Source organism: Rhea pennata, chromosome 13 (assembly GCF_028389875.1).
Source record: "Rhea pennata isolate bPtePen1 chromosome 13, bPtePen1.pri, whole genome shotgun sequence".
Lineage (NCBI taxonomy): Eukaryota > Metazoa > Chordata > Aves > Rheiformes > Rheidae > Rhea > Rhea pennata.
The window spans coordinates 3174848-3190247 of record NC_084675.1 but is presented as its reverse complement, the minus strand read 5'-3'; the positions used below and the strand labels follow the sequence as shown (position 1 = coordinate 3190247).

At 68.7% G+C, this 15400-nt stretch overlaps 1 protein-coding gene across 3 annotated transcripts; it reads right to left on the bottom strand.

Annotated features, from left to right (window-relative positions):
* Positions 1 to 128: 128 nt before the first annotated feature.
* On the bottom strand, positions 129 to 15337 carry MTSS2 (MTSS I-BAR domain containing 2). 3 transcript variants are annotated; one of them, XM_062586313.1, is made up of 14 exons: positions 15230 to 15337; positions 11838 to 11899; positions 11495 to 11568; positions 7787 to 7871; positions 7556 to 7647; positions 7380 to 7454; positions 6854 to 7011; positions 6629 to 6736; positions 6441 to 6538; positions 5685 to 5895; positions 4460 to 4534; positions 3924 to 4100; positions 3590 to 3755; positions 129 to 1973 (listed from the first exon to the last, which is right to left on the bottom strand). In XM_062586313.1, exons 1-14 carry the CDS (start codon positions 15296 to 15298, stop codon positions 1201 to 1203), a joined length of 2223 nt encoding a protein of 740 aa, XP_062442297.1. In that variant the 5' UTR covers positions 15299 to 15337; the 3' UTR covers positions 129 to 1200. The 3 variants fall into 3 exon arrangements, with proteins under 3 accessions (XP_062442297.1, XP_062442298.1, XP_062442299.1); XM_062586314.1 differs by having other exon boundaries at positions 5685 to 5892; XM_062586315.1 differs by having other exon boundaries at positions 5685 to 5811.
* Between the last annotated feature and the right edge of the window lie 63 nt (positions 15338 to 15400).

Below are 15400 nucleotides of genomic sequence, written 5' to 3'. Positions count from 1 at the left end.
GGCCCGGGGGCGGCGGGGGGGCAGAGCCGGGGCCCGGCCCGGGGGCGGGGCCGGGGCGGCTGCGCCGGCTCGGCCGCCCGCTGCGCTGCGCTGCGCTGCGCTGCGCTGCGCTGCGCCTCCCTCCCTCCCTCTCTCCCTCCCCGGCCCGGCGCCTCCTCCCGGCCGCGGCCGCTGGAGGAAAGAAAAGGAAAGGAAAGAGAGGGAGGGAAAAAAAAAAAAAAGAGAGAGAGAGTTAAAAGAAGAGAGTAAGGAAGGAAAGGGGAGAGAGAGAGGAAAAACAGAAGCAAAAGAGAAAGAAAGTTAGAGAGAGAGAATGAGTGGGAGCCAAAAAAGAGAGAAACGGCAAAAGCGAAAGCGCAAGAGGGAAAGGAAAAAGTGAAAACGACGCAGAAAAAGAAAGAAAAAAAGTGAAAGCAAACAAAAAGCACAAGCAGCAGAAAGTAAAAGCAAGAGAAAGAAGGCAAGAGAAAGCAAAAGCAAGGAAGAGAAAGAAGGCAAGAGAAAGCAAAAGCGAGCGAAGGAGAAAGCGAGCGAAGGAGAAAGCAAGCAATAAGCAAGCGAAAGAGAAAGCCAGCGAAAGAGAAAGTGAGCAAGAATAAGTAAGAGCAAAAACAAGAGAAAAGGGAAAAGACAGGGAAAGCAAACAAGCAAGCAAGAAAAAAGGAAAGGGAAAGGAGGGAAGGAAGAAGGAAGGAAGGAAAAGAGAAAGCGAAAGCAGGAGAGGAAGAAAGAGCAAAGGAAGGAAAGACAGAAGACGACAGCCAGCCCCCGCCTGCCAGGAGCGCGCGGGAGCGTGCGAGGCTGCGCGGTGCCGCCGGCGCCTCGCCGGGGAGCGGGGAGCTCGCGGGAGAGCGGCCGCCGGGAGCAGCGGCCGGCCGGAGGCCGCGAGAAGCGCCGGGGAGGCTGCGGGCGAGCGGGAGAGGCTGGGGAACAACGTATAAAACGGGCTCCGGACCCCGTTCGGCGCCTAGGCTGCGTCCTTGCGAGTTTGCCAGCGCAGGCTTTCAGTTTCCGTGTGAATCCGGGCTCTGCCTCCACCTCCGAACGCGGCTTCGGCGCCGCGGTTCCCGACGGCATCTCTCCTCCTCAGGGCGCTGCGGGCGCTGCTTCGATCTCCTCCCAGGGACGCGGGGAGCGGGGCGGCGGGACGGCACGGCACAGCACGGCGCGGGACGGGGCCGGGAGGGACCGGGGGCTTCATCACAATATCCGTGGGGCCGATCTGTCGTTGGTGATGGTCCTCCGCAGGCGCACCCCGCGCCGGATGGCCACCAGCATGTCTTCGGCCGGGGGGTCCATGGAGGCCGCCGGGGGTGGAGTAGGCGTCTCCTCGCCGGGACCGGGGCCCGAAAGCGCCGTAGGGAAGGGAAATTGGCCTTCACCCAGGGCATGGGCGCTGGCCACCAGCTCGCCAATCTTCTCCACCAAGCTGTGCCGGTTGGCTGCCAACTGCTGGTCCTCCTCTTCCTCGGCGGAGAGGTGCTGGCCGGCACCGGGGTACACGGAGATCTCCATGACGTTGCTGCCCCAGGCGGTGTTGGGAAGGCTCAGCCGCTTGGGCGAAGCTTTGGCAAAATCCATGGTGTTTGGCGAGGCATCGTCAGTGTAAAACACGCACTCTTCGCTGCCCACTCGCGTGGGGCCGGTGTAGCTGGGGGAGTCGGGCACCGTGGGGGTCTTCACGGGGACGATGGGGGGCCGGATGGGGATGGGGCCTGCGTTGGAGAGGGTGCGGCGGACCGAGGGCTTGGTGGAAGGCGTGCGGCGGATGGTGGCGACCCCCGGCGTGGTGCCGGCTGGCAGGTTGGTGCCCGTAGGCAGCCCGGCGGTGGAGGCGGGCCGCTTGGTCTGGATCATGCGCCGGTAGTTCTGGGCGATGTTACTGTTGCGTGGGATGGTGGAGGACTTGTCGAACTCGCTCTGGGGGTCGCACTCCACGTCGCCGTTCACCGAATAGCAGTCGTAGTCGGAGCCTAGGGAGGGGGAAGCCAGTCAGCGTGGCCAAGCGGGGTGGTTGTGGCCCAACCGCCACCGTCGAGCCCGACCGCTACCTTCGCAACGCGTTCACCATTGCAGTATGACTACACCCAAAGGCAACCATCACCGCTGCGACACGATCACAGCCAACCCCAACCACAGCCATCATGGGAGCACAATTGAACCCAACCATCACTACTGCCATGTGATCCCAACCATCACTACTGCCACATGATCACAACCATCCCAACCATCGCCACCACAACATGACCACAATCAAAGCCAACCACCACTATTGCGATGCCATCCCAACCATCCCAACCACTGCCATCACATGGTCACAGCCAAAGCCAACCATCGCCACTGCAGCATGATCACAGTCAGCCCCAACCGTCACCATCAGAGCTTGACCACAAATCCAACCATCACCACCACAATGAAATCACAGCTGACCCCAGCTGCCATCATCACATGGTAACAGCCAAACCCAGCTGTTACACACAACCATCACCGCTACAACAGAATCACAACCAGCCCCAACCACTGCTATCACGCGATCACAACCAAACCTAATCATCACCATAACAACATGATCACAACCATCACCATGAGAACACAACAACACACCACCACAACTGTCTCCATGGTTACCTTATCTCCAACCACCACAGAAGATGCTACCCCAGCCCTCTGGTACTAAATCACTGCACACCAACACATCGCTGCAAACCACCGCCTTCACGCAATGCGCGATGCTACCGCAGGTCTACGCTGCCTGGCACAACGGCAGCCATCAAGGCGCGCACAGCTCAGCCACAGCTGCCAGAGTTAACGGAGTTCCTCCTGCCGAGCTACTGCACCATGGGTGCCCCAGCCACAACTAACCCTCCAAATAACCGGGAAACAATCACGGTTACGCTGCACGTCACGTCACACCGCAACTGCACAACGCTGTTGTGCACCAAACCCTCAGCACGTGCAAGTCTGCCCGCTCTTAACATGAGCTGCCCGCGCACAGCGCTACCGCAGCCCGGCGCTGCAACACTCGGCGCAGGCTCAAGCACCGCCCAAGCGTCTGCAACGCAGCCACGAGCCCACAGCTCCTCCAGCCCCGGGCAGCACAGGCCCAGGGTGTTCAGCAGGCAACCCCGACAATCACGCAACGTGCCCAAACCCTTCGTCTCATCCTGCACAACAGAAATAACCTGCTTTGTGCTGCAACCAGGCAAGCGGTGGCTCACAGAATTAACGACAGGCTCACAGCCACTTGGGAAGCAAGAGCGAAGCCAAACAGCTGGGCAGAGCTGGGGCCCGGTTGTGTCACTGTGCGGGTGTTGATCACAACACAGTGGAAACCTCCGTGGGAGCCAGCGGAGAAGTCAGCACACCCCTGTCCAAACCTGCTGCAAGGGAGGACCGGCACAACATCACGCTATGCCCAGGCGTATCAACAGCACCGCGTAAAACGGCCTCCAGCCGCACAACTGCTCTGAGGGGCTCTTCTCGTGCTCTGCCCCTGGCCTCCTGCTGACCCTCCAGGTGAAACATCACGCTACCCCTGCCCCACGTTCCCCTTCCCACCGTGGGTGAGCCAGGCCCGCAGCGCCGCTACCTTGGGAAGGGATGGTGTCCTCGGAGCAGGACGGCGTGGTCGTCTGCGTGCTGTAGCCGCTGGAATACTGCAGCGAGTCCCGGCTGCTCTTCTGGTGCTCCAGACTCAGCCCCCTGGTCAAGACCATGGCCAGGTCGCTGGCAGCGGGGGACACCTCCTCGCCGTGCTGCGGCGGGGGGGGGGGGGGGGAGAGAGCAGTCACCCATCAGCACCCCGGTGAGCCGGCCATGCTGCCGTGATGGCTTTGGCCAGTTCTCAGTGCCAGATGGTCCTCCTTGAGGAACCCCTACTTGGCACTTGGTGCCCGGACCCTCACCCCCCCAGCAGCCGGTACCTTGGCAGCAATCGTAGCTGGTGACATCCGGGGCCTGGGAGCTTCTTCGACGCTGATGCCCGGGTACCCCATGGCGGCCGAGGCCATCTCCGCTTCCCGCAGGTGCTCCACGCGGTCCTTTCGCCTCTGCAGGGTGTTCACCACGGGCTGGTCGTAGGGACTCGCTTTGGACCAGTCCTGCAAAAGCAAAGCGAGGCGTCGGCGGCTGAAGCCGGGGCGCGTAGGGAAGGAGCGGCGGGATGGGAGGAGAGAGGCGGCCGGGGAGACGGGGGCAGCGGGGAAGGGGCGCGCGAGGGGTCCCGCCGGGCAATCCCTCGCTCCGAGGACCGGCGGTGGCCGGGAGGCTCGGCCGGTCGCGGCCGGGGACGCCGGCGCTGCCCACAGGGACGCACGCCGAGGGGCGGCTCCGTGGCCCGGAGGAGGGATGGAGGGCAGAGCCGGAGAGAACCGGGGAGGGCGAGGGAGGAAGAGGACGGCTTTGCCGATGAAGGCTTCACCTTTTCCGCCCGTGCCCCCGCGGCAGAGCTAGAACTAACCGAGGTGGGGGAGCTGCATTCGCTCACGGACTGGCAGGTTTCCGAGGCCTCCGAGGACGCCGAGCTGGAGGACTTCTGCCGTGCCCGCGGGCCGAGGAGCGGCAGCGAGTCGCGTGCGCCCGGAGAAGGGAGAGAGCAGAGCTGGTTAGCAAGCCGGCTGCGCGCGCCGGGCCGAGGCGACGCGACGCGGCACCGAGCGGCGCCCGGGCACCGGCTCGGAGGCTGCAAACACCCGCGCGGCACCGTGCCCGCGGCCGAGGGATGCCGGCGCGGCCCCGGCCCAGGCGCGGGCGAAGGGCAGGGTGCGGGCCCCTTTTTGCCCCAGAAGCAGGGACGAGGCTGCGCCCAGCGGTCTGCCGAGCTCGGGGAGGTGCGGGATGGGTGAAGCCCTCCTGGATGCTCAGGGTCTGCCCAGCCTGGCGGGCCTTGGCAAACACCCGGATGGTCCAAGAGACATTTTGGAGAGCTGGAGCAGCCCCTCAGCCCGCAGAGCTTGGGGGCCGCCGCGTGCCCCCGCGGCTCCGACGCGCCGGCGTGCGGGCAGCCCGGCCCCGTGCCGCGCCGTGCCGCGGAGCGGGAGGCGCCCGGTTTCATCGCCCTGTGCTCTTTGCAAGGCTCTAGCACCAAAGCGGAGGTCACCTGCCCACGCGTTCGGGCGGACGCTGTGGGTAAGGCTTGCTGCTGCGGACCGCGGACTCCTCCGGGCCGGCACCGGCGCGGGGAGCCAGCGCCCGGGGATGCGGCGCGGGAAGCGAGGAGCGATGCAGCTCAGGCCAGCGCTGGCGACCGCTCTCCGCCAGCATCTCGCCTGGCACGAAGCGCCTGCCGGGCGGACGCAGGGCCCGGGGCGCTCTGCCCCGCACGGCCCAAGCGCTGCCAGCCTGGCCAGCGAACGGCACGACGCGGCCTCCGGCTCGTGGCGGGGCTCGAGGGATGGGGAAACACCCCGGTTCCTGACCAAGCACCCCATTTCTTGACCACGGGGCGAAGGGTGACCCCCTTGCCTGGGGGGGAACAGCCTGGCCCGACTGGGGTGGGCACCCCCAGGTACGTTTTTCTCCCCCGTGATGCTGACGCCAACCCTCTCCACCTGGAAACGTGCCCGGGGGTGTCACGGATACACCGCCGGATGGGACCCTCGCGTCTCACCCGCTCCTTTTCCAGAGGGGGAAACTGAGGCACAGGGCCCCAGGGAGGCTGCGCCGGTCCCTCCCTCCTCCCTTACCTGGCTGGTGATGTCCGAAGGCATCGGAGAAGGCGGCTTGGAATAGGCGGCGTCCTGGGAGATGAAGCCCGAATCGTGAGAGGAGACGCTGGAGAGACGCGTGCTCGCGTTGACCGGCTGCGCCAGGCTGCGGTAGCGATAGGTGGAACTTGGTGAGCAAGTTTGGGACCCGCCGGGCCACGGGATGCCACCCTTGGCACCGCTCACGCTGCTGGGGTGGGGGTGGAGGGGGGGGGGGGGACGGCGGGGCGGCGGGAGAGACAGTGCGCGTTAGCGGGGGGAGAGGGGCGGGGAGGACAGAGGAAGGAAAAGACAGTTTAAGACACAGGTTGGCTACGCGAGTCCGCCCGGGAGAGGGGCCGACCGCCGGCGGGAGGGAGCGAGGCAGGGTCCCCCCCCGGCGCGCCGCCCGCCCCCCGCCGCCTGCGCCCCGCCACGGAGCCCGCGCCAGGGAATCCAAGGGGCTCCGGAGGGGCTGGCAGCATCTTTTGCAGCCCACCCGGCTCCCGGTCCCGCAGCCCTAGGGATGCGCCGGCCCCGCTTCCGCCCCACCTCCGACCAGTTACCCTGCATTACTGGGAACCAGCTGGGCGCTCGGAGGCTGAGGGCCGTCGTCTAAGTATCCGCGAGCACCGTTAGCCGGCCAGGCTTAACGAAGCCTTCGGGGGCCCTGGCGGCCTGGCCGCGTCCCCGTCCCCGTCCCCGTCCCGCGCGCCGCCGGGGGCCGGGCAGGGCGGCCCGCGCGCCCCGACGCACCTGCACATGCTGGACTTGCGGGAGCTGGAGCTGCTGGGGGAGGACGGCGGCGTCTGGTAGGACCAGCTGTAGTCGGAGCCCTTCAGGTCCTTGATCACCTGCGGGAGGAAGGCGCGGGCGTAAGGCCGCCGAGAAGCCCGCGGGCTCGCCCGCGCCCCGGCGGCACCCCCCGCCCCCCCGGCGCTCACCTGCTCGCTGGCGGGGGGCAGCTTGTGGGGCTCGGCCGTGAGCACCACCAGGTCGTCGATGATGCCTTGCAGGTGGGTGATCTCTCCCAGCATGGTGATCTCCCCGTTCTGCGGGCGGCAGGAGGCGTCAGCGCCCGGGGAAACCCTCGGCCGCGGAGGGCCCCCCCCACGCCCCCCCCACCCCGGCGCCCCCGCCGCCGGGAGAGCCGCGGCGCCGGCGCTTACCACCACGGGCTGCAGGAAGGTGATGAAGGTGCAGAAGCGGCCGCGCTCCTCGATGAGGGCCTTGCGCACCGCCTGCTTCTCCGTCTCCTCCAGCAGCAGGTACATGTCGTTGACGTCCTGCAGCGCGTTGTCCAGCTGGGGCTGCAGGTCGCCCTTGCCTGCGAGCGGGAGAGGAGGCGCCGGGCGCCCTCAGCGTCCGAACCGGCCCCCCCCCCCGGCGCCCGCCGCCCTCCCCTGCCCTCCCCGGCGGCGCCGGGCCGGGCGGCCGGCCCGAGGGATTTGGCCCGGAGCGGGGCGGGAAGGGGGTGGCGCGTGCGGCCGGCGTTGGACTTACCCAGCAGCTCTACGGGAAGGATGCGGAAGGGAGGAAGGAGAGCAAAGGAGACGGAGAGAAAGAGGGAGGGAGAGAGAGAGAGAGAAAGAGCGTGTGAAAGACAGCCCGGCGGCACGGCACGGCACGGCGCGGCACGGCACGGCGCGGCGCGGCGCGGCACGGCCCGCCGGCCCCTCCGCCGCCCGCCCTCACCTTTGCGGGCCTTCTTCTGCAGCTTGAGGGTGTCCGAGGATTTCTTCTTGATCTCGTGCCGGGCGCGCTTGTACTCTGGGGTGGGCAGAAGAGGGGGGGGCACGGGAGCGCCGTGAGAGGGCGGCCCGTGCCCCGCGGCCCCCAGCCCCGCCGCCGCCGCCAGCGCCCGCCCGCACCTTTAGCGTGGTCCTTGTCCAGCTGGTTGGCGGTTTTCTTCCAGTCCTCGATCCTGTCCTGCAAAGGGTTTATGAGGCTCTCCATGAGGGCGCTGGAGCGAGGGAGAGAAAAACAGCGAGGGCGGCTGGGAGAGCGGCTCGAGCGCTTCCCCCCCCTCCCGGCCCCGGCCCCGGCCCCGGCCGCGCCGCCCGGCGCCTCCTCCGGCCCCGAGCCGAGGGCGGCCGACTCACTTGGTGAACTGCCGGAGCTTGGCCTCGATGCTGCGGTGCCTCATGCACATGCGGGTCAGCGCCGAGCCGATGTCCCTCGTGGCGCCTGGCCGGGGCGGGGAAAGCGGGCGGCTGAGCGCGGGCGCCGGGGCCGAAGCCCGGCTCCATCCCGCGCTTACGGAGAGGGAGTCGGAGCTTCCCCCCCGTCCCGTCCCGTCCCGTCCCGACTGCTGCCCGCGGGGCGGTTTCCCAGAGGCAGGAGCGCCCCTCTGCAGCGAAACAGCCACTAACTCTGAAACCTAAGGATGGCCACGCAGCAGCAGCGCTGCCGACGCTCGGCAGCACGCGCGTCGCTGCCGGCGCAGCCTGGCAAAGGAAGCAAGGTGGCAATCGCCGACTCCCGAGACGCAGGCGACGGAATGATATTCTGCCCTTTTCTCCCCCCAATAGTTTTGAGAGGCTTCTCCCACCCATCCCGCGCCCCCCGCTGCCAACCCGGGGCGGTGAACGGGCTTTCCCAGAGCGCCGAAGGAAGGCGACGCAGCCGCCTTGGCGCAGGACCTCAGCCCTGCTCGCCCCGGCGCCTCCCAACCCGGCGAGCCGACCCGCTGCCCCAGACCCGCTCCAGCCCCGGACACCTGGGCCCTTTCCTCTTGGTGCCACGGCAGCCCCTGCTCCCTTGCTTGGGGAACTCTCCTAATCCAGCTCCTAATGCTCTTATTCCGGATCCTCCTGCTCCTAATCCGATTCCCCCACACGCTCACACATGTGCGGCTATCGGAAAAACACCCTGGAGCGGAATGATGGCGGGGTGGAGGCAGGGTCGGGATTGCAAGCCGGGGTCTGGCAGGATGCAGCTTGCCAAGCCGTTATCCCACTAACCCCAGCGGATAACACCCTCGGCCGATTTATCCGGGCGTGAGGCCGCCCGGCTGCCACCCGGTATCACGCCAGCGCCGGCAAGGCCCCGGCAGACACCACAAACGCCCGCCGGGATTGCGATTCCGAGCTGCAGGGGGGCACCGAGACCTCGCAGCCGGCTTCTCCTTGGCGGGCTGTAGCCCGTGGGGATAAATCACTGCCCCGCACAGGGCTCGCGCGGGCTTTCCTCCCGCGGGCGCGGGGCGAAGCCCGGCACTACCGCTCCGGAGCCTGGGTTGTCCCGGCGAAAGCTCGTGCCCGCGGCGAGCCGTCCGCCTCCCGCTGCTCTCCCTGCTTCCTCTCCAGCGGCGGCGAGTGGAGCTGGCGCCGTTCGGAGCGGCCGGACGCAGGCCGCGATCCCAAAAAGCAACCAAGGGGTAGATGCTCCATCCAAAGCCTCCTGCCTTAACCTCAGCACCCTGCAGCCAACGTCCTGGCAGCCCTGGGCCGTCACGGCAAAGGTACGGACGACCGGCAGGAGATGTCCGGGGAGCCGGGCCGCGCGCTTCGAGACGTCCGAGGAGGCCAAGCCGGCGGGACCCCGCGCCCGGCAGCGTAGGGAGAAGCCGGGAAGCCCCTTAAGAAGCTGGGAATTGGAGTAATGCGGTGTTGTCTCGTGTCCTGAGCTGCCTTCAGAGCATTAAGCGCTGATCCCTTCTGCGACGGGAAGGGCTGGCGCTGCTCCGGGGGCTGCCGGCCGCCGGCTCCCGAGGGAGACACCCCGTCCCGCCGCCGTTCGGCTCCCCTCCGGGGTGCTGGGTTCACGCGGCTCCCCAGGAACCGCGAAGTCAGGCTGGAAGAGCCGCCTGAAGCCAGGCTCCTGCAAAGAGCCGAGGAAGAGCGAGAGCCTCCGGGCACGGGAGCGACGCTCGGCTGCCGGTCGGGGATTTGGAGATCCCCGCTTGCAACCGCGGAGGGTGCGCGCGGCCAAGGCTCGGCCGGCAGCCGGGCTTCGAGGCGGCGGCGGCGATCCCGGCCCATGGGTCTGGCCCCTCCTGGGGCCGTTTTCCCTGGAAAAGGGCTCTGCTGACCCCCAAGACGCGCTGTTCAGGCGGAAACCTTCAGAAAAGGCCAAACGGCCCGGGGTGGTGCCTTCCGCCCTGCCCCGGCTCCGCGTGCGGCAGTGCTGTTCTCTCCAGCCTCTGGGATGCCGGGCGTCCCCTGGCCCCCGTCCCATCGCCCATGCCGCCCACCCGCAGCCCGAAGGCCCTTCCCCAGCCGGCACCGCTCCCGGGGTGCGAGGTGGGACGGGGATGCTGTTTCTGGCTTGCCGGCTAATTGCCAAGGCAACTGGCTGAGCAAAATATTGCATCCTCCTCCTGCTTCCTCTGCCCAGCTCTAGAGCGGTGCCAGGCAGGGAAAAAACGCCCTGCTGGGGGCTCTCCCGCAGGAGCGCCTTGCTCGGCACCTCCGTCCTTCCCAGCCGGACGGGCTGTGAAGCTCCCCGTGCCGCGAGCAGCCCCGCGCGGGCCATGTCTCCGCTCCGCGACCGGCTGGGCATCGCCTCGGGCTGCTCCCCTGCTGCGGATCTCCTCCCAGCCTTCGCTTTGGCTGCCAGATGTTGCCCGCTGCCTGGTCCAGGGGACACGGGGACGGGGGAGGAGGACGTGCTGGCAGCTGTGGCACCCGGCCAGGCGCCCCGGGCACCGAGGGGGAGCTGGGCGAACCCTAATCCTTGCAGTGCAGTGGGCTAGTGTGTTTGGAGACAAATCTGATCCCTGCTCAAGCTGCCTCCTCCTCCTCCTCCTCCCTGCGCGGCTCCAGATGGCCTGCATGCCGCGAGTCTGCAAAACAGGCCGGGACCATCTGCTTGGCAGAAGCCGAGCGGTGGGAAGCGGGCGCCTCGCCGCCAGGGTGGGAGCAGGCACGCCGGCGAGGCCGCCGAGGCCCCCGCGCCCGCCGCGCCGCCGAGGGCAGAGCCCCCGCGGGCAGCCCCGCAGCGGTGGCCGCGAGTCCTGCCGAAGACCGCGACGCAGAGCCCCACGGCGGCACGGGAACGTTACAGACGACCGGAGGCCAGACCCGCAATCTCAGCTCCTCACTCCATCTCTCCCACTCGGGCTGGGGGTCGGGGCACCCCCGGGGCAGGCAGCCGGCTTCGCCGTGGGCCCCAGCCCCTGAATCCTCCTTCTCCGGCTCTGCGACCGCCTAATTGCCTCGTTGCATCCCCGGGAGCGACCGCGAGCCTGCTGGTACCTCCCAAAGCGAGAGCGGGGAGCAGCCCCCAGGGGGGCTGAGAGCTCGGCCCCGGCGTCACCGTCTCTGGCTGGGAAGCGGAGGCAGGAGTTTGGGGGGGGGTGGCGGCGGGGAATCGCGGCACAGGTTGCCGAGAAGGTGGCTCCGGCGGCCGAGGCGTAAGACCGGCGCTGCCCTGGCGCCTTTCCGCCGCCCCGCGGAGAAGCGTCCGTATCCCGGGAGCCTCCCCCCGGCCAGGAAAGCGACCGGAGCGAGGAGACGAGCACTCGGCGGGACCCGGCGCCCAGGCCGGCCTGACGTGGGGGTGCCGGACCCGTGCGGGCGGCGTGCCCGGAGGCGCCCGTCCCGCCGCTCCCCCCCCCCCCCCCCCCGCCGCGGCTGACCTCCTTTCCGAACCGCAATCCCGCTTTGCCGGCTCCCTGCTCTGCCGCGCGCCGATCTCCCGTAATCGCAGCGCGCATCTGCCCGCGGCGGCCCCCGGAGCGGAGGCTTCGCCCCGCCGAGCCGCTCGGGCCCCCCTGGCCGGGCCGGGGCACCCCCGCAGCCCGCGGGCGCTGCGCCGAGGGCCGCCGAGACCCGCGAGCCCGCGGCCGCTTGCCCGGCGGGACCTACCTCGGGTGTTGGTGGCCATGTCGGCCACTTTCTGGAAGGCATCCAGGAAGGCGACTGCGGCCAGCACCGTGGTCCTGGGGCGCAAAGAGAGGCGCGGAGCTCAGCCGGCCGGTTTGGGAGCCGCCGGGGCACGGCAAAGCACGGGGCGGGGGGGGGGGGGGGACAACCCCAGGGAGGATGCAAGGCGAGCGGAGACCCCGCGTCGCCGGCGGGCTGTGCCGGCTGAGCTCCTGCCTCGGTTTCCCCTCCCGGAGCAAAGAGGGAAGCGGGGTGGGGGGCAGCCCGACCGGGCGCCGCGCTCTTTAGGCGACGGATTCCGGCGGCCGGGCTTCGGGCCGCTCACCTGAGCTGGGAATGCAGCTTGGTCGCCTTGGAGTTGAAATCTTCCCAGATCGGGTAGGAGCTCTGAAAGGAGGGAAGGCGAGAGTGAGGCAAGGAGGGGCCGCCGGCTCGGGGCCGCTCACCCCCCCGGCCCCGGCATGCTCTGGCCGGCCGGCAGCCGGAGGTGGCCCCGGGCAGACCGGCCGGCGAGGCCCCGACGGCGAGGCCCGCTGGGAGCGGGGGCGCCCGGCCGCCGCTGGGGCCACATGCGGGAGGGCCCATGTGGATTCTCCGATGGCTAATTAAGGGTGAGCTCCTCCCATCCTGCACTTCTCTCCCGTTTTTTTTCCTCCTCGGTCCAGACACGTATTCCCACGACCCGATCTTAGGAGGTTGTCCCGGCACGGTGGATGGTTCGCCAACGACTGCCAAAAACCGCTGGGGCGGGCGTGCCCTGGGGCTGCAGCTGGGCACCCGCCGAGCTGGGGGCAGGGGGTGGAGGGCAGCTCAGGGGGTCTCCTAAGCCCTGAACGGGGCAGCTGTGGGGTCAGAGATGGCACTTGCCCCCCACGGAGGCTGCCCCTCGCTGCCAGGTGGACAGGGGACAGGGACGGGCAGCGGGTGCTGGATGGACCATCCTGCTGCCACCTCTGCAGGGCCACCCTGGCAAGACCAGCCAGGTGCCATCCTGGTGCCACCTCTGCAAGGCCACCCCGGCAAGGCCAGCTGGGTGCCATCCTGGTGCCACCTCTGCAAGGCCACCCCGGCACAACCATCCGGGTGCCATCCTGGTGCCACCTCTGCAGGGCCACCCCGGCACAACCATCCGGGTGCCGTACTGGTGCCACCTCTGCAAGGCCACCCTGGCAAGACCAGCTGGGTGCCGTACCGGTGCCACCTCTGCAAGACCACCCTGGCAAGACCAGCTGGGTGCCATCCTGGTGCCACCTCTGCAAGGCCACCCCGGCACAACCATCCGGGTGCCGTACCGGTGCCACCTCTGCAAGGCCACCCTGGCACGACCATCCGGGTGCCATCCGGCCTCGCGAGAGCGCCTCGCTGCAGCACCAGCAGGGCGCTCGGCGTCGCTGGGGCAGCCGCCGGCTGCTCTCTCCACGGCCCAGCTGCAGCGGCAGCCCTTTAAGCCAAAAATCGGGTCAGTAAAGGAGGGTTTGGAGGGTGCCGCGGGGATGCCGCCCGGTCGCTGGTGGCAGCGGGACGGGGACTGCCATCGCTGGAGGGCAGGGACGCCGTCCCCGGGATGCGGACGGAGCCACTGGCCCATCCTAACTCATCCCGGGAAGGGAGAGCGCTGGAGGGGCCGAAACGCCCCGCGCTCCCTCGGCTTAGCGGGGGCCTCCCCGTGGGGCGAGTTTCCCCCCCCTTGCCACAGGGGCCGGTGACGCTCCTCTGGGAGGAGGACCGGTGGGGACAAGGACGCGGCAAGGTCGCCCGGGGCCGCCGCGCAGATAGGGCCGGAGGCGATGGGAAGGAAGTGGGCTCCGGCCCGGCTCCTCCGGAGGGGAGGCCGCGGGATGCCGGAAAAGCCACCCGAGCGCTGCCCTCTGCAGCGCCTAGAACGCCTTAATCTCTTGCGGCAGGTTATTATTTTTCTCCAGCTTTGCGGGCGCGATTTGGTTGCGTACGAAAGCGGAGAGAGGCCACAAAACCCACAAAAACGTCCCTTCTCGGGAGAAAAAAAATCCCATATATCTCAAAGCAGATCTGCCCCACTTCCCGCTGCAAAAAGCCTCTGGCCGGGCCGTAAGCCGGTGCCGCGATGGAAGGCCGGGATAGTGCGGGATACGAGCAGAGGATAAGTTGCAATGGGATTCATAGCACCTTTTTTTTCCTTTCTTTTTCTTTCTTTCCTTTTTTTTTTTTTGCCTTTGCCACCTACAAGCCAGCAAGCGCCGCAGCGCCCTCGGAGCAAGGGTGAGGGGCTCTGGCCAGTGGTGCTGGTGGGGGGATCCAGCCGCATCCTGGTCCCCAAAATGCCCCACTGGGGCTGGGCTCCTTGCTGGCACTGCGTTGGCACCAGCCGGGCTGGTTCATCCCCTCCACAGCCAGCAGCTCCTCCCCCCCCCATCTCAGCGACGGCATGGGGAAACTGAGGCACAGGGCGCCTGAGGGTAGCCGGTCGGTGCCAGCTGAAGGGAAATGCTGGCTGGGCCTCCAGCAGCACCCACGGGTGCCTCCTCCGGTGCAGGGACCCCGCACCGCCCTGGGACTCCCACCCCATCCCAAGCATCCTCGGTGCCTCGGGGCCGTTTCAAGGGCATGGGGCCCCGAGGTGGCGGTCGTGGGTGCCGGTGGGCTCCTGCCTGGCCTCCCGGAGCACCTCTGCCCTTTTCCACCCGGCAACCCCTCGCTGGCACGCAAGGAGCAGCCCCAATTCCCTGCGGATGGCCCCCTGTCTCACCTCCAGCCAAACTCTCCAACCCCCCACCTCCAGGGGCCTCGGTTGGCGCGTGGGAATTTTGTGGCTGCCGGCCCCCTCCCCGGGGCCTGGCAGCCTGGGAAAAGCTCGGCTTTTCGCACTCGAGGGCTTTTCGCCCACCGTCCCCCTTTCCCGGCGCCTCGCCGGAGCCCAGCTCCAGCATCGCGCGCCCTGCGGAGACGCCGTCCGCCTCCGAAGGGGTTAACCTCTTTCTCGGCTCCGCTTTTATTTTTTTCTCCCCCCTCCCCTGCTTTGGCAATGACAGCATTGTCTGGACTGGGCTGCAGCAAGCAGCTAGAGGAAGAGGAGGAGGAGGAGGAGGAGGAAGAGCGCTTTGCCTCCCGATGTGAATGGGGCTGGAAGCCGGCGAGCCCAGGGGCAGGAGCGGCAGCGGGAAACGCTGCACCCCAAAATCCCCCGCAAAAAAAACACTCCCCCCCCAGAAAAAAACCCAAACCGCCCGCGGCCCCTTTTTTCGCCACTGTTTGGGTCCAAACCGAAACACCCGCAGCGAGGCGGCCGGTTTTCGCGGCCGGTTCTCGGGGCGCCCGGCGGTGCCCCGCGGGGGCCGCGGCCGTCGAAGGCGGCCGGGAGCCCGGAGCCGCTTTGGGCGTTTGCTGGGCGCCAACGCGAGCGGCTCCGGTGCGAAGGCGAGCGGAGGGCGGCGGGGGGAGGCGGCGTCCGCCGTGCCCGTGGGCAGCCCACCCGCGCCGCCCGCCGCGGGACCCTGCCGGGGGGCTCCGAGGCCCGACGTGGGGCTGGCGCGGGGCGCCGACGCTTGGCGTGGGGCTCCCACGCCTGATGGCGGCGGGTGCGTGTGTGTGTGTGTGTGTGCGGGGGGGGGTGCAGGCAGACACCCGTGACAAGGCTGCAGCCCGCGCCGTGGGGTCCCGATAGCCGCCGCGGGGCTGTCACGGCGCGTTTGGGGGCGGCGGCAGCGGGGGATGGGGGGACACCCGACGGGGACCCCCTACCTTCATGTCGTTGATGATGGCTTGGAAGAGGCCGCCGAGCGCTCCGCACTCCTTCTCCGCCGTCTCCATCGCGGCGCGGCGGCGGCGGGCGCTGCGGCAGCCCGCGGCGGGCGGCGCCGCCGGGGGGGGCCGCGGCGGGCGGCCAGGCTCAGCGGCGGCGGGGGGCGGGCG

What these genes read in the sequence shown, in the direction of transcription:
- MTSS2 (XM_062586313.1), bottom strand. Translation starts at nt 15,298, where the DNA reads ATGGAGACGGCGGAGAAGGAGTGCGGAGCGCTCGGCGGCCTCTTCCAA. An exon ending in CATGGCCACCAACACCCGAG is followed by an intron (nt 7,872 to 11,494) that starts GTAGGTCCCGCC and finishes CGCCCCGGCCAG; the next exon opens with GCGCCACGAGGGACATCGGC. An exon ending in GGACACCATCCCTTCCCAAG is followed by an intron (nt 1,974 to 3,589) that starts GTAGCGGCGCTG and finishes CCCCCTCCCTAG; the next exon opens with GCTCCGACTACGACTGCTAT.